This window comes from Anas platyrhynchos, chromosome 20 (genome assembly GCF_047663525.1).
Source record: "Anas platyrhynchos isolate ZD024472 breed Pekin duck chromosome 20, IASCAAS_PekinDuck_T2T, whole genome shotgun sequence".
Classification (NCBI taxonomy): domain Eukaryota; kingdom Metazoa; phylum Chordata; class Aves; order Anseriformes; family Anatidae; genus Anas; species Anas platyrhynchos.
In genome coordinates this window covers 3864490-3885034 of record NC_092606.1, presented here as the reverse complement: position 1 = coordinate 3885034, position 20545 = coordinate 3864490, and the positions used below count along the sequence as shown (strand labels likewise).

Genomic DNA, 20545 nt, shown 5'->3' with positions numbered 1-20545 from the left:
TGATAAAGACACTGGGTGACTTTAAATCAAATCAATGTCTGGATAGCAGGGTGCTGCTCCCCTCTGCCACTGCTGCCAAAAAATAAAATAAAATGATCAGGAAACTATCCGCATTGGCTCTGGCTTGGGCTGCATGGAAGGAGGATGTGAAAGGCTGTATGGTCTTGGACCTTTCTCTTTTTGGACATTTTTAGCCCTGAGCATTTTAACATTGGACACAGCTTTGGTTGCCCAGATCCAACCTGTCCACTGCCTTGGACAGCTGTTTGCTCCATTTGTCTCCTCAAAGAGGCGCTGCAGGGGCCATGCCAGGGACACATGCAGGGGACACTGCTTGCACTCTGGGACTGGTGGGCACATCCCCTCCATCACAGACACCATCAGGCAGTGCTCCAAAACCACCTTGGGTGGCAGTGATGGCAGCAGGGAAGGGGGGACCTTCACAGTGTTTTTAAGAGCAGGTCAGCAATTAGCAGGCAGCCATGACCCCTCTATTTGCTGCCACCCTGGAGATGCTAGGAAGGTTGAAGTACCCTGGCAGCTTGGCCATACACTCTCTTGGTACTATTTTTATCTAACTTACTAATTACACATTACCTATATGTCACCAGGCTGATCAATACTAGTCCGAGAAATCAATACGGACGTGGAGGACAGTGCTGTTTGCCATTCAGAGCCTGCACAACGAAAAACAGGGCACCATCGATCCCAAAGGTGGGCTGAGACATGGGGAGGGCCAGGCTGCGTGATGGGGGCAGCAAGCTCACGCTGCCTTCCTAAATAACTCTGTGACACCGCCGCCAGGCCAGCCTCCTGGCCAGGGACCTGCCATCTCCGTGCTGCCTCCTGGCACACGCCTGTACCCTGATGCTGGGGCAAATCTGCCCATCCCGCAGCACGCCTGGGCAGCCTGTTTGGTCCTGGTGGCTTTTCAGCCCTTGGGAGGCAATGCATTTAAAAGATTCACTCTGATCGGAAAATTCATGATTCTTCCTCTCTCTGTGTTCTTACCTGATGATCAGTGTCTTAAGTAATCAGAGGGTACTTCCAAAAGCACAAGGTCTCCTGCATTTTGCTTTGCTCCTTGACTAATCAAAAGCAAGCTGTGGCTACGTCTCTAATGCCACTGTGTTACTTGTGCCAGCAAGAGGGACTTCAGCTGCGAAATGCAATCAAATTTTGTAGGAGGAAGCTCTCAGGACTACCATGAAACTTAGGATTAAAATGAGGTTAAGTAAGGGAATTGCATAACCGGGGGCTTTTGCCTGTCTTACTGGAGTCTTAGGACTGTTCTGATTCTGTCATAGCGATGCTGGGAAATGGCTCTCTGAAACTAAAAGAACCTTAGAAAGGCACGGGTAGGTCAGGATCATTTGCCCTCAGCACTTGGCTCTTTTGAGCAGTTAGTTGATGGTGGTAGGATTAGACAGAGAGCAGTGTGGGGTGAAAGCAAAACTCTCCCCAGAGGCTTGCCTCGTGCTTGACCATGCCTGTGCCCTCGCATAGGCGCAAAGCTCTGCAGCCTCCTCCTGCCACACGCCTGGGAGAGGCTGCGGGGCAGCTGGGGGGGCAGCCAGTTACCAACTGCCGATGGATCAGGAGCCCTTTGCCTGAAAAGTGTATTATGGAAAGCTTCCAAAAAGCAACAGTCCTGGCTTTTATCAAGGCTTCTAGGGTAGCAGAAGGAGCTCTGGGTAGAGGCTGCTGGTCCCTGCAGCCCACCTTTGAAGACCTGTTGCTTTTCCTAAGCAGCAGATGCAATCTGCTTTGGTGCCAGAGCACATCTGCCAGCAGCTTAATCCAGCAACAGACCTGTAATCCTTCCCTTATTCTCCCAAGCCCCCAGAGCAGAAAGCTGCCCAGATTTGCTGTTTGATGGGGTTTACCCAGCCTTGGTTGCTGTCCCTGTTTCCACTGGCAGATGAACATCATCCGCGGGAGCAAGTTCCCTGGGGGATTTTCCCCTAGCAGTGCTGTAGGGACACCACCCCATGGTTTGCACCACTCTGCAGCTCAAGGACCTCAGGTTTCAGTACCACCAAGGGGCTGCGTTCAGCAGAGCAAAACCTGCTTATGGTGGGGATAGAAATGGAAAAACACTGCCAATCTGCAGCGGCGTACGGCTCTAATCTTCTCCCCCAATGTGGCAATGTAGCTGGGGACTGTGTGGGCTGTGATGGCTCCGAGTGGGGCTCAGGGGCTCCCTGGGGCATCACCGATGGGTACCATGGGTGAAGCTGGCACCTGAGACACTGCGATCACCCCACGCTCCTTCCAGCAGCTTTGCCACTGGCAGTCACATGAAAACCTGTCTGAGAGCTTTGCAAAGGTAATCTGAAATGTCCAGCTGTGAGCCCCCTGGCACAGCACCTGGAAGCCACTGGAGAGATTGTGCAGCCACAGCCAGCCTGGAGAACATCCCTGGCCCTTCCCTTAGGAGACATTCCCCCCCGGAATAAACTCCCAATTTACAAATACTAGCAAGGAGGCTTTTTCTGAAAAAGGACCATAGCAGGATTTCAGCTGTGCAACATTTGCATGCCCTGTCCCTCTCCACCTGCAGCAACAAGCTGCAGCTGGGCCCTGCTGCCCCATATATAAATGGGGCCAGTCAGGCTGCTCTTTCCTTTTTGGGGGTGCTGTGATGTGGGCTGCTGAGGAGGCACTACAGCAGAAAGGTAATTTTAGAGGGATGGCACCATGCTTGGGGGGTGAGCCACATCTCTAATCTCTGAGAGGCAGCTTTGCCTTTCTTGTAGGGTGTGAGAGCTGAACAAATATTCATCCCCCTATTTCTCTGCTGTTTGTTTACTCTCATTAGGGATCATCCTCTTGTCATTTGTGCGGATATGTTGTGTGTTGTTTTTTTTTTTTTTTTCTATGGAGTGGATGCCAGGCATCGGGAATCATGTGTTCAACGTATGGTGGCAATTAGCCCAGCTCTGAACCCTGATGGCATGTCTGTGTCTGCAATTAGTGCTCTGCTCTATCTGCATGAATTTTCTGTCTTCCTTCCATCTGGGGCTGGAAAAGGCATGACTTGGTTCTCTAAAAATAGCAGAAAATATTAAAGACACAGCCTAAGCCCCTCTGCCACTTGCTGTGGGCTGCTCCCAGGATTGAGCCTCATTTGGTTTGGTCTCTGCACCTGGGTTTATGTGAGTGTGGCTCAGGGCGCTGGTCTGATACGGTGCAGGGGCTGTTCCTGGATCTGCCCGTGCTGCTGCTCCTCATGTACTTTATGGCAGATTTCATGCTCCTGGCTGAGTGCACCTGGCCCTTTACTGGGAAAGCTGACGGCCTGGCTCAGTGTTTGATAATATAGAGCTCCTGCCTGTGGTACTCTGCCAAATTCCCTGAATTGTTTTTGTAGCATGGGAAAATAGCAAAGTTCTGATTTTGGGGGAAGAAGTCAGGGCAGACAGAGGGATGACACCTGTGGGACCTGCTGTGCTGTAGGGGAACCTGGGGTTGGGAGAAACATGACCCTGTCCTCCATCCTACTGCTCTGCTGGCATCTCGTGGTAGTCTGACAGGGCTCTACCCCATCAGAGCTGGCACTGCAACAGGGACAGAGCTGACCCCACCAGCAAGCTCTCTCCCAAAACTCCTGGGCTTGCTCTGCTTTCCTTCTCTTCCATATAAATTCATCTGTCCTTCCCCAAACCTGCTTTGTCTCCCCGAGATAATGTAATTTTGAGGAGGAGCTTCTCTTGCTGTCACCCAGCTGCTGGCTGGGCTGCAGCTGATCCCTAATGAAGAGCTTCCTCCTGGAGAGGGTGGGAACAGGGAGAGGAATTACAAGGGAGAGAGGGGGGCAGCATTTCTGAATCCAAATACATTAAACCACTTAATTCTGTTGACTCAGGGCTGCCTTGCTCTGAATAGGAATTAATCTACAGTGAACCAAAATTAAAAAGCGCAATACAAAATGCTTAGCAAGGCACCACCAGGGTTTAAAGCAGCCCATTAGCTTGCTCAAATGTACCCAGTAAATTTTCATTTGTCAATAATGCTTAAAGCCTACAGTTTATTTACAGCCTGTTCAATATTACCGAGCCCCCTCAGAGTGCCTCATTTGTATTTATCTAACACAGTCGGTTTCCTTTCCAGGGATGCTTCCTCATCCCTCAATTTACACTCGCTTGTACCTCTCATTGCAGAGCCAGATGTGGCACCCCCATGGGCAAAGGTGATGCAGGGTGACCCCTTTCCATCCCACTTTGTTCCCAAATGGAGACCCCCTGAGCCCAGGTTCCAGGTGACGCACACCGTGCCCTGGTTGGGGCTGAGACCTCTCAGTCCTGTACCCAAAGGACCCACCCTGGCCACACAGGGAGGTGATGGGAACCTCCAAACTGTAGCCTTCAAGGGACGTGTTGATCGCCAGCAATGGGACAGGGGCATGAGCAGCTGGCTCTGCCTGCCCGTGGTGTGGCTGTGCTCCAGCAGCCGTTGCTGTCAGGCCAGGCCCCTCCATCTGTCCCCAAATCGGCTCCCGTCGGATGAGTCGCAGCGAGGAAAGCGCCTAACAGGATTTCCCCCAAAAGCTGCTTGAATGCTGGCAGGCTGATAACAAAGCCTGGCTGGCCCCGAGGATTTCTCCAAGGAAAGAAGTTTATTCTCGGGCACAGACACGAGGGGGTGCTTTAAATCCCTGCTGCAGCTCATGGCTGGTGCAGCATTGGGGCTGCTCAGCACAGCGCTTCAGAACCTGAGATGCAGCTCCCTGCAGGGTGGGTAGGGCTGGGGTGGGTTTTGTGCCCTGCAGGGAGCACGGTACAGGGCCAGCCCTTCCCCTTCACGCTAGTGCTTCTCCAAGGCAGACAAATAAAAAGAATGCAACAGAAATAAAATCTAATAGGGCATCAGGCGGGCTGCCTGGAGAGGCCATCAGGAAACGTGGGCTAGGGGAGGTGACACCCAGTCCCGGTTATAAAGCGTATGGAAGAAAATGCCTCCAGAGGCTTAACCTCAAAGGTGGCCCATTTTATAAGCACTAATACAGAAGGCAGTTGCTAAAGTGAAGGTCTGTGCTCTTTTGTCCCAGCATTGGTTAGGGTTTGCAAGTGCCTCTTGCTGCTGGGAGCCAGGATGCTGTGGGCTGCACAGACATGGGTGGCTGGGCAGTACCCCAGGGAAACCCTCCCTGTCCTTCCACCCCAAAGAGCCAAGTCCCCGTCACTTGCCTGCTGCTGTCTGCATGTAGCCAGCCAGGGTGCACACTCGCCTCTCGCACGCTCCGCTGGGCAGCAGGACGGCGACGATGGCCAGCAGCGAGCTGAGGGCCAGCAGGACACAGCCACCCGCACACAGCACGGCGCTTGTCTGGAAGGACACACAGAGAGGTCAGCGAGGCAGTGTCCCCCACCACCCCCATGAAACATCCCCACAAATTCCCCCTCTCCTACATTGGAGTGAGGAGCAGGGCCCCACACGGGTGACTTCTCCCACTTCTTCCTCCTTCTGCTGCTTAAATTCACCATTGAATCTTGAGCCCACGGTTCACCCGTCACCTGGTCCCAGGGGTTATTAGTATTCGGGCAATGGTGATAATAGCAAATGTATTACATGCATGAAGGGCTACGTCATTAATACAAGTGCCATTAGATGCCTGCAATGCGTGTCAGTGCCTCCACTGAGAGTTGAAATGCATCTCATGATGGCACCTGCCCCTGCAAGCCCAGCAATTAGAAGGTATTTTGCCAGTGCTCCACGGTGGGGAGCCCACTGCTGCAAAGGTTTAATTGCAGCTGGCTCCCACCACAACACCGGGCTGCTCCCTGGTCTTTGATTTAGCTTCTTCAGCAACAAAACTCAGTCATTTAAGGCTGGAATTCAACTCCAGCTTGTGCTGAGTGATGATGCTTTGGGTGCTGGTGGCTCCAGGAGCACCCAGTGGCAACATTTTCTGGATAGGCGAAGGGGAGGCCAGCACAGCCTACAGCCTGGCTCAGCCACTGCCCAGCTGGCATGGAAGCAGTTTTGCTAATTAATATTCTGTCCATAACATGCAAATTGCATCAGAATCTAAACCTGAGAAAAGCATTAATTTACAGCAAAACCAGCTCAGCCATGGGTATGGGTGCCTGATAGCTGCACTGTTGCAGTTTCTGTCCCCGTTACAGGTGGCATTTCCATCTCTGCCAAGGGGATGGCGCTGGCAGCAGCAGGGATGCGTGCCAGCCCGGCAAGCAGCATGGTGTGGCTGGCTGGGGAGGACCCACGATGGGTGCCTCCTCCTCCAGCACCCAGCTCCTGGCACTGTTTGAACGGTGCAAGGGCACCTCAGTCCTGGCATTGCTGCAGGCACATCAAGTCCTGTTATTTCATAGTATTTTATAGCAAATTCCGTGAAATGCTTCTGGCTTTGGTGAGTCACCCAGCAGTAACATCCGTGCCTTGGCTCCATAACGCAGTGCTCCTGTAGGACAGGTCTTGTCCCAATTTTCCTAACAAGACTCATTTTCATAACCCATGTGGGAGCCACTAGGAGCTCAGGTCCCACCTCCACCCATTCGTATCCAGTCCTCACCCTGCTGAGGTGTTCTGGTTAGAAATGCAGTTTTCCTTTTTTCCTCTTCCTCCAGTGTTCAAGCTTTTGGGCAACCACGGTTACTATAGAAACAAACCCAATAAACATTTCCGTTTGGTGCCCCTCACCAAAGAGGTTATAAATCAGGAATACAATCTATTAAATGCGTGTTGTGCTGCGGGAACCACAGGCAGACTGGAGGGGGTGAGGAGGAATTGGGTTTCCCCTCTGATGGCCATGGTGGGTCCAAACAGCAAAGAAAATCTCCCTGTCCCCCTGTGACTAGTGGTGCTGCCACCCAGGTCTGATACTGTCCTGCTTCTACCTGTGTTACCTCCCACTGAGCTGTATTTTTAGCACCTGAGATGTCTTTGAGGTGCTGGGGCAGCAGATCTGCTGCCTGCCAAGCCAAACCAGGAGCTGCTGTTGCTCCACGCAGGGACAGGCTGGCGCTGGTGAGGAAGCTGCCGGGTGCCACCCTGGCACCCCGGTGCGAGCGCTTTCCCCAGTGCTATGCAGTGATTAAAAATCAGCATTTAATTTATGGGCTATTTTTACACTACAGAAGCAATGCAAATGCTGTCCTGGCAATACATTAATTCCTGACATGCAATGGAAAAGGCACGGCAGTGCAAGCAGCCACCAAAAGGAACGGAGAGGGCGCTTAGTCAGGGACTGTGGAATCTGCTCCTCTCTTCTGCCTCTGGAGACACTGAGACACCAGAGACAAGTGCTGCCTCAGGACAGGGGACATTGCGCTGGTGACCAGCCCCTGGCCCCATCATAGCCCCTGAAGGACCCAGAGAGCAGCAGCATGGCACAGAAATGTGTACCCATTAAAAAAAAAAATTACTCTAGCTGGCGTCTGAATTTCACCTTCCACCCAGCAACATGCAAAACCATCCTTCTTTGCAGGAACCATTAATTATTTACAGCAATGAATTTTTCAGCAGAAAGGGGTCTTGTGAAGCAGGTCTGCTCCTCTCCCGTGTGAAGCATATTATTTTTAATGATCGAGGCTCATCATAATTACGTTGGCACAACTCCCCTAAAAACTTGCAGCTCCTGCTAGAAGCAACCTTGTAGCTGCTCAGGCTACTAATCCCCGTGGAAACGTGCAAAGGGACAAAGTATTTTTCAGGCCACAGCACCGGGAGAAAAGGCACAAATAGGATCAGTGCAGGTGAGTCTTGTACTGAAAGAAGAGCCAGACTGGTTCAGATCCTGCCATTGGGGTTTGCACAGGCAAGAGTGTGAGTCCTGGTGCTGGCAGCACCCTGGTACACACAGTGGTGGCCAAAAAATCCAGCCAATCCCTTTGCCAGGGGATCTAAGGTCATGCTCTGAATAGAACTTAAGTGGGCAGGAGGAGTAGGTAAACAGTGAGCTTTGGATGGAGGCAAAGGATCCGGAGCTGCCAAGTGACCTTGGGGCAGGGTGGGTAACAGCTGAGCGGTTTTGCCATGGGGCACAAGTGACAGCAGTGGTGCTGCTGGCCCCAAAATGGGTGGTAAAAGGTGCAGGCACAGGGTGTCTCAGTGCAGATGGCAAGAGACCCCGCTGCAAGCTGCTGGTCCTAGCCTGGCTCCCACATGATCCTGCTATGCAATACACACAGCTGCTTAAGCACAAGGTGCAAACTTCTTTCCCTACCATGTTGGCATTACCTCCCAAAGCCCTGGATACACTCCTGTAAAACAGATTTTTTGTTTGTTTGTTTCCTTTACAGGAGCTTGTCTGGAGATTAAACACAAGCGCTCCTGTCCTGTACTGGAATTGCACCTGCAGATCAGCAGCCTCTTCCTAAGGAAAATAACAAGCCCTAAGTTTGAAAAAGTTCATGGAACAAAGGTAAGAAATTGTGGCAGCTAAAAAGCCTCTCCCTCCAGCTGCACAGCACCTCCCTCTCTCCTCTCTGTTTGTGCCTGCTGCATCTTGAGCGGAAAGGAGAGGATGCAGGAAACAGGATGCAAAGGCTGAAAACCAAAAATAGATGGGGGGGAACAATCACTATACATCAGCTCAGGCGGGGGCAGGAAAAAACCCATTCATCACATGCGAAGGCACAGCTCCCACTGCAAAACTGGCCATGGAGAAGCAGGACCTCGTGCCCTGTGGCTGCTGCTGCCCAGGCTGTGAACAATCCTGCCTCTGCCGTGCCGGGAGATGTAAAACCATGTCAGATTTTCTGCTCCCACTCCTGGGGAGATTAATTGTTTATCCCTAAACAAATTAATAGTCCCCTGGTGGGACTGTAAATTTGTCTTTATGTAGCGTAGTAAATTCCGATTAACAACAATCCCCTACCCATTATTTTAATATTTTACAGGTCTGACACGCGCCATAGCTATGCCATTCACTAAGCAATAAATCTGCTGAAGATACCATTCCATTCACCAAAAAATCAAAATTAAAACATCACACAACGACCACCCTGGGGAGAATCACTTAATGTCCCTAATGGAAAGTTTAAAAAACGGTTAAGCCATCCTTTGAATCCGGCATCCATGATCTTTGTTGCTTAAAATGAAAAGAGCAAAGGGAGAAAAAAAAATCCAGTGAGCTGGTGCTGGGAAGTGGTACTTGGTAATTGGTTGAATGGAGATAAACCATTTTGTCCCTTGCATTGGGATCTTTCCTGCTGAGATGGAAGCTGAGCAGAGCTCCCATGATCACGTCCTGCATGCTGGGTCGCACCATGCCACACATTAGTTTATGAATGCAATTTATTAATTGCAGCTTGACCACCCTGAGAGCTGCCATCCCAGATGGGACCCATGGTACACAGAGCAGCAGGCTGAAGACAAGGTTACAGATTGCACATCTTTGCAAATGGGGGCAGAAAGTAAATACACTAAATAATTAGGAAATAAAGCCAGGGACTAACTGACAAAAGAAAAAGAGTGAAGGTCACAGCCTGTTTGGCTTTCTGGGGTTATCTGTTGAGGCAAAAAGGTTTGAGAAACCCTGAATGAGCTGGGGGAACACTGGCTTGAAAAGCAATAGCAAGTAAAAGGGGACAAAACTTAATCAAACCTTTCTCTTTTTTTCCATGCAGTCCCTTTCCATCAGAGCTCTGTGTGATTAAATATTCATGTGCAGAAGATATTTTGGGGTCAAACTGGGTAGCGCTGTGCCTAGGGAGGCAGAAACCAAATGGACACTGGAGTTTTAACCTTGTTAAAATGAATCAGTGCTGGACAGAGGTGCTGGCTGGGAGTGCAGGGTCTGGAGCTTGCAGCAGTACTGGCAAGGACACAGGAGGCTGCAGTGGGAGCTGATACTGGGAAGTGGCTCCAGATGTTGGCAGCTGGGCTCATCCCTGCTGCGGGGCCTGAGATGCCCCTGGCTGGGCTCCGGGTGGAGGAGGAACCATCACCACCGGCTGTTGGAGGGGGAAGTAACAGGGTTGGGGTGGATCAGCTGCAAATACTCAAACTGGTGTCTATCTGCAGGGCAGCAGCAACACTGGAGCAGCAAAGCTGCCTTCTCTCCAACCCAGTGCCCAAGGGGTCCGTGCATATACCTGCACCATGTGGCCACAAGGTGTGTCAATCTTCCCAAAATTTTCCGTGAGTTTTGCATTGAACCATATAATCACTGCTTTTCATCCAGACCCCACTAGGTGAGGCCGCCCTGTTCCTGAAATAGTAGTGCCTTTTCTTTGGGCAAGGGCACAGGAGGGAATCTTGGTAGAAAACCATGAATATCCACCTGGGTGCATGAGAGAGGCATCTGTCTCTGCAGGAGACACTGCGTGCAGAGGGGTGGGTGGATCAAGGCTCGCAGCTTGTTCGTATTTCCCCCACACAAGTCACAGAAACAAACATCCGCCATCTGGTCGGCATTATAGCAGCGGCCGGGAAGAGGATCCCACACGTCCTCATCTTCTCCTCCCCAGCAATTACCTTCCTTTCGGCACCATCTGAGAGCTTTCGCCTTCCTATTTGATATTCCATCCCCATCCTGCTCCCATGCAGATGTTGTTCCCTGCTCAGCAGCATTGGGAAGTGCCTGGTGTCATCCGATGGGGACATGGGAGTAGGTGCAACCTCCCAAACCAGCCCTGCAGTAATGTGGAGCCCCAGGCAGGACGCTGATGGGGGTGGCTGATGTCTAAGAGTGCCATGAGCTGGGGTGGTTTTGGCTGCGACGTGTGTGCTGGGGCACAGGGACACAGAGGAGGCAACGAGTCTTCAGTCCTCTTTTCGTCCCATTTGAATGAAGGTTTTGGTCAATGAGGACCTGTCAGCACCACAGCATGCACAGGGGGTGCTCCTCACCAGCTCAGATTTAGCTGCTCATACACAAAATTCAGCAAAAATCCTGTAGCCACAGCTCAGCCAGTCCTGGCCTTTCAGGTAACTTTCCCACTTTCAAGCTAATTGGTGTTTTCAACATGAATGCCAGAAAGGTTAGTGCCCAAACTGATTGAAGGGAAAAAAAAAAAAAAAAAAAAAAAAAAAAAATCATTTTAATTAGGGAGAAAATAAGAGACAGATAATACGCCTGATGAATTATGGCTGTCTTTCTTCCAGTGCCATTGCATCTGGGGACGCTGGAAAGCACCTCTTAATGGCACTGCTTTATCTAAGAGGATGATGGATAGTGGTGAAAGAAAAAAAAAAAGGGGGAAAAGTAAGACATTAGCACATCAATGGTGTGCCTGTGACCTCCATCAAGGGATGCGAACCAACTTAATGAAATTTTAATTAGGCAGCAAGCAGTGCACTGTCGCCGGGTACCAGATCAGACCTTCTCACCCGCACTCTGTCATTATCCTTCCTCAGGATAAGCCCTTTTCTGGCACTGACAGCAAAGCCAGGCTCATCGTCCGGGGCTGGGGAGCTCCCCCCAGGTTTCCCAGCTCTCCCATCTGCTTCTCCCTACAAAGCCGCCAGCAGAACTTGCAGCCTCAAGGGGGATGGAGGGAACATCATGCCATCAAATGTCCCTGATGTGTCCCCACCAACTTACACCCGACTCTGCTCTGGGTCCCACGAAGGAGAAGAGCAACGTTCTGCCTAAAACATCCTCACAGGTGAAGGTCCTGCCCTTCAGGGCGGGGTTCAGGGCTCCCTGTTTCTGTTTGTCCGGAGCATTTGGGGGCAAGTGACTCAGCACAAGCAGGTTATCACCATCACAAGCAGCCGCTTCTCAGCTAAGCCCTGGCTGCTGCTCAGCCACAAGCAGCGATGTTGCAGCTAATACCCACCTTTCAGTGCCTTTGTGTAAGCAAAGCAGCTTCTGCCTCCTGTCGAGACTGGAGCTGTTAGAAATAATCCCTAGAGCAGGCTGCGTGTATTTTCAGTCAACTTGACCTTCCGTGGCCCACCCATGAGCTGGTCTGGACTCAGCAGCTGGGGAGGCATTTCAGCCCTGCTTACTGGTGAGCAGCTCCCTGGCTGGTAAGTCCTGGCTATCATCTGGGAATTTTATGTTATATTAACATAGGTCAAAAAGCTCTGGGTGGCTAACAAAAGGAAATAAAGTCTACTGCAAAGTAACACGCATGAAGAGGAAAATGGAAGATGGTGATTTCAAGACCTGCTGAGCACTTATGCTTTATGCCAAGGCTGTGTAAATGCAATTAAAAATCAAACTATCTGATAGGGGTAGGCCAGGAAGAATCTGTTCTCTCGGGAAGGTCTTTGATGCGGAGCTAAAAGTTGATTTCCTGATAACCCCAAATTAACACGCCAGCCTCATACATGGCCCTCGGAGGAACAGCAGGCTCTGCCCAGGAATGGCAACCCAGGCACACCCAAGATGCTCAGCTCCTCCTTGTGCCAGAGCCTGTGCTAACAGAGGAGCAATGGATTTTCTAAAATCCTTTCTTTCCCATGCATAGGGACACGCCACATGCTTTTTAACTGGGAATAGGGCTGCTGCCCGGCTCTGCAAATCTGACCCCCACGAACAAACCTAAGGTCACATTGGGAACCCAGTGGCTGAACTGAACAAGAAACTGACAACAAAACAACCACAAGAAACTGGCAGTGGAGGTGTATGAAACCTTTCAGCATCTTTTAATACAAGGGTAAGCATGTGTGCTACGCCTTTTCTCTAGGCTTCGATGGATCTTTTCAATCCCTGCTATGGACAACAACCCAGGACAGACCAACCCAGGTGCCTCATGGGGCTGGGCAAAGCCTTCACCCTCATCCTAGGTGGGTTATTTTGTGCTGTGCTCCAGCAGGTTACTTGCTGGCTTCATAAGCAAATGGTCAATGTGTTTTCAACCTGAACATCATGGGCTGATCAGCTTCTGTTATTTTAGATTATGTGCTTGGCAAAGCCTGAAAATAATTGGAGACTATCTGAAAAATAAAAATAGAATTTTGAAATGAAGCAGCACTAGCTTCTGAAGTGCAGCACTGACATACGAACCCATGAGCCAAATGTTCCCACTGAAAGAGAAAATAAATTAGCTCAGCATAAAGCACTATTTTGCACGCTCACATAGGCAGACAGGGATCTGGCACCAAAAAAAGAAACAGTGAGATGCAATGAAGCAGCGCAGAGCTCCAAAGCTTGCCTGTTTCTCCCATCTCTAGCAGTTGGGCTCCCAAGAGCAATCTTGTTTCCTTACGGTGCCTGCACCCCTCAGGATGCCCTGGCAGCTCCAGATCCTCCCATGATAGATCCACCTTGCCATCAACTGTCCATGTAAGGGCCTTGCTCATAAATCAGCGTTGGCCCCTGGGCAGTGTCACCATCCTCTCTCCTCACCTGGCACCCACCAGCCCATGCCCAGTTTCCATCTGCCCCTGCAAGGTCTCATCCTGTGTGAGCTGCCCGAGTGTCAGCCACATCACTGGGTACCGGTGATGCTGAGCACAGTGCAAAGCCTGAGCACCAAGAGGGTTAAATTAAAGGTACCCATGATATTAGAAAGCTGCAAAGTAATTACGAAAGGAAGCAGAAAAAAGCCAGCAACTCTAAGCAGACATGAAGGCCCTCTTAAGAGAAAAAAGGCATGTTAATTAACCTCTAGACATGATTCAAAGAATCATTTGTAGCATGATTAACATAATCCCCCAAGTGCAAACACAAAACTGGCATTAACGATCATTCGCTGGGCTGAATGCTCCCCACCCCTTCATCGAATCAGCACATTTGAGCAGGGGATGATTTGACACATGGTAACCGCGCACGTTTCAGGAAACAAAAAGAATCTCATCCCCGGGGACTGGACATCCTGGCTGCGGCTGCTCCCACCCCTGTGCTCTGCAGGTGGGCGTCCCCCCCAGGTGTGCTCTCAGCATCCTCCCCAGGTGTGCCACCAGCTCCACACTAGAAGAGCTCCTGAGCCCTGTGTCAGCTTTTGCTTGCTTCACTCCCCACAGCCACAGCTTCAAACCCTTCATCAAAAGGCTGGTGGCTGCTATCAAAAGCTCCTAGATTCTCCTCCACGTTAGGATCTTGGCTTTCATTTAAAGGAGCCACCCACAAGATTGCTTGAAAGATTGGAAATGAATGTCACATGTTCTGAAAGCAAAGAAAAAAGAACCACAGTTTCCTCAGTTCGTGACCTCCCCCATCTCTCCAAAAAGGAGAATCTCCTGCTTGAACTTGGGCAGGGCTCACAGTGCTCAGCTCCCCCCGTGCTGAGCACCAACTCATGCAGGTGCAGGAGGCTGCTCAGGCAAGGGAGCCAAAGCTGTAGCTTGCCTTAGGAAAGCTGCCACGGGTGTTTTATTACATCGTACACCATCGAATAATCATCACAACAGGTATTTGCATCCTTGCCATGGCAGAAAGCTGGTAGGGGAGCGCTTTTCCCTGAAACAGACTGCACTGTTTGTTGTTCATCAATTATTTGGTTGGTATTAATTAAGGTAACAAAGATGTGTCACCAAAATCCCCTGTAAACCCCACACAATACCGTGACATTGTTCATCCTAACCACAGCCCAACCTCGGGAGCTCAGAGGCTTTGCATTACATGATATTCTGGATCTAGAGGCTTTTCAGAGGCTATTAGATGGCTGAGGCTGTTTGTAGCTGAAGCTTGTTCAAATGAGTCACTGCCGAGCTTCATTCTTATCTTGAAAGTTTGTTATTGCTTGGAAGTGTTTATCTGAATTACATTTGCAAAAACATCTGAACAAAGGCCAACTTATGGAAACGACAGCATTTTTGCATGTTTTTATATAAATAGGAAGGATTTTAAGCAGCCGGTTCTTTTCTTTGCAATTCACAATATTTGTCTTTAATGACAGTTTTAAGGACCGTGACAGGATTTAAGCAATCGCACACGGACCTGGCATCCTTGGAGAGCGAGCAGCGCAGCTCCACGACAGGCTGAGAAATCCAACTACTGACACCCATTGTGCTGGGCGCAGCCACGACCTCGCTGGGATTTAGCCCCCATGTTGGGATTTCTGCAGCATAGCAACCTGGAGCAAATCAAAGCTCGTGCATTTTGGGCAGCAGCAGCAGCAAAATCATAAAACCTCAGGGTAAGAAGCTAAAAGTAAAAGAAAAAAAAAAAAGGAGAGGAGGAAGAAGGGGCAAGGGCAAGCAGCCAGCAGGCACCAGGGCCAGGCTTTGTGTGCTGCGTGGTCCCAGTGCACACCCACCACGGACAGGCAGCCTTTGTCACGCCAGGACACCGCAGCAACCCCTGGGCCCTGTGGCTGATGAGGGCAAGCAGGGCGGCCTTGGCCTCCTCCTCCCAAAACCTGGCAAGGGCATCACCTGGGGCTGGCCAGGTGGGGAACGGCAGCAGTCCCCACATCCAGGCTCGGTCTCCGGAGCCGCGTGTCCCAGAGGCAGCAGTTTTGGCCACCTCCCTGTTCCCTTTACACTTAGCAAACTCAGCTGGCACGCGATGCTCAAAGCCCCACTGGGGAGCACCAAACCTGACCTGTCTGAGCCCCGACTCCATCCCACACATTACGCAGCAGCTCGCCCAGGCAGGTCAGGAAGGTTTGGGGTCCAGGCAGCTAGGCACAGCCAGGAGCCCTGATGGGGCAGGCAGCAGGGTCAGACCCATGGCACCACTGGGGCCACGGCCAGGATGGGCAGCGCAGCAGCACTCGGGCTGCATTACCTGCCACACCTGCACGAAGAAGGTACCCAGGAGGTTCCCATGCGGCACGCCAAGCGTGACCAGGAAGCCCCAGAGGGAAGCAGCACCGCGGGGTCCGCAGGACACCTGGGAGGTGCTGGGGGAGTGCTGAGGGGCAGGACTGGGGGGATGCAGGGGATGGATGGGATGCTTGAGAGCAGCGTTGGGGGGATGCCGGGGATGCTCAGGGGAAGCACGGGGGATGCCGGGGATGCTCGGGGCAGGACAGAGATGCTGGGGCGGGTCCGGCGGACAGGATGAGGGGATGCTGGGCAGCCTGGATCCGAACGGGAGATGACAGGGGAGGCTCAGGGAGGCGAGGAGGAGGGCAGAGAAATACCGGAGAGCCTGGGGCAGGTCCGCGGGGATGCAGGAGGGATGGTGGAGGGGATGCCGGAGAGCTCGGGACTGGGTGGAGGGATGTCGGGGAGGTGCTGGGAGGATGCCGGAGAGCCCAGGGAGGGACGGGGGGATGCCGGAGAGGTGGCGGGGGGACACCGGGGAGCCCGGGGGAGGTCGCGGGGGGCGCGGCGGGCCGGAGGCGCTCACCTGCCAGGAGCCGGAGGGGATGTCTCCGAAGCCGCCGGGACCGGCGGAGCCGTGGCAGCCGCGGGGCGGCCCGGCGCAGCGCCACAGCAAGCCGAAACCGGCGGCGGCTCGGCCGGGCGGCAGCAGCCAGGCCGGGGAGAGGAAGGCGGAGGCGCAGGCGGCCAAGAGGCCGGCGGAGAGCAGCGCCCAGAAGCAGCCGACGCCGCTGCACATGGTGCGCCGGCGGGGCAGGGAGCCCGCGCCCCGCGCCGCCCCCGCCACCGGCACCGCCACCGGCACCGACAGCATCGGCGGCGCCGCAGCGCAGCCGCCGCGGCCGGGCGCGGGGCCGGCAGCGCTGCCCGCGCCCCTTGCGCGCTCCTTGCGCGCTGCCTGCGCGCTGCCTGCGCGCCGCCCCCCCCCCCCCCCCTTCCTCCGCGGGGCGCGGCTGAGACCGGGCGGGGTGGGGCGGGGGAGCCCCGGGGGGGCAGGGGGCAGCGGGCCCCCCCCCCACCTGCGCGCACGATTTTGGGGCTCCCCGCCCGGCTGTGGCCGCAGGGAGCTGCTCGGCGGCGGGCGGCAGCGGGGGGGTCTCACAGCAAACACGCACACGGGGGGGGGGCGGAGAGCGGCGCCCCAAAGCGCTGCGGTTTGGAGCCGGGCAGGGGTTCCCCGGGCAGGGGTTCCCCGCTCTGCCGCCCTGCACGGTTCGGGGGGGGCAGCACCGCCCGCACCGGGCGGGCACCCGGAGCGCAGAGGCTGGGGGAGAGGCGCCCCAGGTGCCGTCGGTGTCCGCCTCTGGACACCTCTTAATTAAGGGTCCGATCGCTCGACCGATGTTAATTTTACCCTTTAATCGTCTAGGTTTAGGTTTCCCCGTTCTAGTCGGAAACGCCGCCTGAAAAGCGACGCAGAATGTTTGCCCGGGAATTTGGGCTTACTTTAAACGAAAAAGCTGCGCCGCCCGGCGCTGCTGAGCTTTTTTAGCGGTCGCTCGGAAACTTGGTGGGTCAGCCAGGTCTTATTCCTGCTCTGCCCCGGTCGCCAAGTGACCGGCTTGTGCCCGCGTCCCGCTGATGTCGCTGCCTTTTACCGGTCCCAGCAGCTCGGCTCTCTCCCAGCCGTGCCCACGGTCCCAAACGGCAGCACGGGGAGGCAGAGCCTGTATAAATGCGGCACCAGGCACCAAATTATTTATCCTGCCTCCGGTGGGCTTCGGGCAGCTATTGCCCATACGGTTGAAACAGAGGTAAGGATGCTGGGGCATTTTTTTTATGGACGGAAAAAAAAAAAAAAAAAAAAAAAAAAAAAAAAAAAAAAAGGAGCTTTCCCTGCCGCTCTGGGTTCGTTGCTACCGGGACTGCGCTGGGGGCAGCGAGCAGTGAGCAGCAGGCGGGGGCTTGGCTCCCTCTGCCGCTGTGCACCGGGACTGCGGGCGAGCAGGGGACCGGCCTCCAGCCCGCGAACGTCTTGTCCTTGAGTTTAAAAACGTGCGTCCTTTAACTTTTAGGAAAGTTTAGAAAGAGCAAAAATCACACCAAGTCTTCTTGTCCTCGTATCCCAGGTTTGCAGATGTTCCCGACTACTGTTATGTACTTCAGCACTTCTCGTTCTCTTTGAGGCATTTAGGAAAACCAAAGGGGAAAAAGCATAAATGGAAAAACAGAGAGAGCGGTTTAAAACTAGATTTTACTTTTCACTTGCTTTTATCCAAGTATTAATGACACCGTAAGTGGCCACGAATTTGGAAATAAAACTGAAATTAGAGAAAGGTCATCTGAGGTGATGGTAATGCTGCCCAGACAGACTGGAGGTAGGAATGATCCAGTTAGTCTTCAGTAAAGCAGAACAATTCCAGAGTGGGACGGAAGCCCTGCAAAACCTTCAAGGAACAAACTGATGCAGCAGTGTTGGGCCTGGGAGAAGCTGTGAAAATTATGTGAGGGCTTCTCTGCTTCCCTTTTCTTTGCATTGGTGCAGTGCTCCTTGCCCAGAGCTCAGATGCCCAGAAGATCATCAGCAAGTCACCGACGCAGCTCATCCTGCTGTAAGTGATGCTTATTTTTTTTCACTCTGCTGTATCACACTTCATGGCTCAGGCTCTGACCACCCACAAACCCACTGCGAGTCAGGCAGGAGCCCCTTGCCCCTTATTTGTGCAAGAGCCCCTCTGGGTAACCCAACCTCCAGGTGTGGAGGAGCAAGGCTTCCTCCTTGGGCATGTGCTCAGTGGAAGGAGACAAGGAGGGATTGCAATGTTTTAGCAAAATCTGTTAATTTTTGCCTGGCTGGGATACAGGATAATTCCCTCCTCTGAAATAGTCGGCACATCTGAGAAGGCAGCATCAACCCTCCCATTCCCATTAAGGCTAATGGACTGAGGTCAGCCACACTGAAATTTGCAATGAATTTTATGTGTGCATGCAGCCACTTGTTTTCCCATTAAAAAAAAAAAAAAGAAAAAAAAGAAAAAAAGAAAAAGACAAGACTGTAACTGAAGCTGCTGTGATTGCAGTTTTGGAGCACCCCTACGGTAATTGTATCAGTTGTGTCTTCTCGATTTTGCAGCTTTTACAGAGTCCTGTTGTTCACCGTTATATGTGAGTGTGGCATCTTTCCCACTCTCCCTCACCATTAATTCCTGGATTCTTAGTGATTAATATTTGTATTGCGTATTTTGCAAATTCATCTAAGATATCTAATTAATTTGAATTAACAATTTTAACAATACTAATGGCAATATTTAGACTATGTGATTTTAAAGCTTGTACTATGTTGCTGTAAAGGCATCTTTGACTCCTTAAAAATTTGGGCATTATTATTGACCGCAGAATAAGATCTAGGCTGTTAAACCCCGTATTGATATACATTTTTGTTACTGTATTCCCAAAGTAGTGAGAAGTCTACGTATGAGATAGAATCCAATGCCACGTAAACATGTGTAAATAAACGAACAGACTGTTCTGTCCCAAAGATGTGAGCACCAGAAAGTCTCTAACATGATTTGTACATTTGTGGTTTTTTGAATGCTGCAATGGAGCAGAGCAGTTCCCTGTGATTAATTATCTGTGAGTCAAAGACGCCAAGCTATCAGAAAAGTCTTGTTCTGATTTATTAATTCTGTCCCAACAAGTGCATCCCATTTAAATATTTTCCAAGTCTGCTTATTTTTCTATCTATGGAGAGGGGAAAATCACCAAGCAATGAAGCATTTTTTCTTTGAGTACCTGAATTTAGGAAGGTGTCCTCCAGTTTCTCTGATGTCAGCCAACCTATGTCTCCTGAAGTCGTATTTCAACTGATTACTCAGTTAATTAAACTGTCACGTTCTGTTAAAATCTGTTAAAAACTCCAGAACCTGATCTTTTCATGCTTCCAGTTCAGATCTCTACGGTCTGAGGCTGTGATGAGCTGTGGATTGGAGCTTCAGCCCTTCTGCATTTTCCCAAAAGGGGGAGATAATTTCAGTCCAGCAAACATAACTTGTGCCAAAAATACTTGTAGCTGGAGGTTTCATCAATTATCTCATACAAAGATAATTGAATTATCCCAAAGCCTTTGACAGATTTTGGATTAGTTTTTTTGGAAAAGGAGCTGCTGCTTGAAAATTAATTGCAAAATAGAAGGTCTTTCTCTTTGAGTGTGATGAGGGATACCTTCCATTTACCCACCAAAAATCACATTGCCAGCTGGCCAGGTTTCTGACAGCCTCGCCTTATCGATGGTAGCAATCGCCACTTCACAGCTGGCAGTGCATCCTCCTGAGACTGCGTGTCCCAGCATGAAAGGGTCTGGGCTAATTGATGCAGACACACACAGCCAAACAAACCTGCTTTGTAGAAAACTTGCCTCCTTCTCCCACTGCTCAGCCAGAGGAGCTATGCTGGTTGTGATGTTTGGGCTTGGCGGTAGAAGACGTGTACATAAGGTCAAAAAAGGCTCAGACTTCCATGGGAAATTTACCACCGATGGCAGCTCAGCCAGTATGTGAGACCAGGGTTCTGCAGTACCGTGTTCTGCTCCAACCCCAGCACACACACACTGAAACCTACAGCCTGCTCTGTAAAGCTCGACCCCTTAACCTCACAGCACCACACAGACAGGAGGCTGTGTGCAGCGTACTGGGGGATCAGCCGGGCTGTATCAGGGCTGCCGTTGTACTGCAGGTTGTTATACATGTTTGTAGAGGTCTGGGTGCAAAGATTTTTTTTGACAGATGTTAGTTTAATGTTCCCTATGTGATTTAGCCCGTTCTTTTGAATTTACACACCTTTTGAATATTTTAGTTTATCAACCTCTTTAGGCTATGTGCCAATTAAATAATTCAGCTCATTATGCAAAAAAAGACTTCCTCAAACCAGCCTCTGGGCACGTGTACAAAAAGGTATCAAAGAGCATCAGTTAGCA

The 20545-nt window shown here is 51.6% G+C and overlaps 2 protein-coding genes across 8 annotated transcripts in view; one reads left to right on the top strand and one right to left on the bottom strand.

Moving 5' to 3' along the window:
- Positions 1 to 16554, bottom strand: part of LHFPL7 (LHFPL tetraspan subfamily member 7) — a 64866-nt gene extending 48312 nt beyond the window's left edge. The window contains exons 1-2 of the mRNA XM_027471937.3: positions 16160 to 16554; positions 5190 to 5328 (exon numbers count right to left, since the gene is read on the bottom strand). Coding sequence (XP_027327738.1) covers positions 5190 to 5328; positions 16160 to 16447 — 427 coding nt within the window. The 5' untranslated portion in view covers positions 16448 to 16554. The remainder of the gene's footprint in view (positions 1 to 5189; positions 5329 to 16159) is intronic.
- SPATA22 (spermatogenesis associated 22) overlaps positions 1 to 20541 on the top strand; it is a 76484-nt gene extending 55943 nt beyond the window's left edge. Inside the window, exons 11-16 of one of the 7 annotated variants that reach the window (XR_011804268.1) lie at positions 8265 to 8386; positions 9991 to 10081; positions 11326 to 11576; positions 12387 to 12705; positions 14760 to 14999; positions 17003 to 20541. The gene's annotated coding sequence lies outside the window, so the exon portion shown is untranslated. Of the gene's footprint in view, positions 1 to 8264; positions 8387 to 8864; positions 9943 to 9990; positions 10082 to 11325; positions 11799 to 12386; positions 12706 to 14759; positions 15000 to 17002 lie in introns of those variants that run through there. The other 6 variants (XR_011804269.1, XR_011804270.1, XR_011804271.1 and 3 more) reach the window with 6 other exon arrangements.
- The last annotated feature ends 4 nt before the right edge of the window (positions 20542 to 20545 follow it).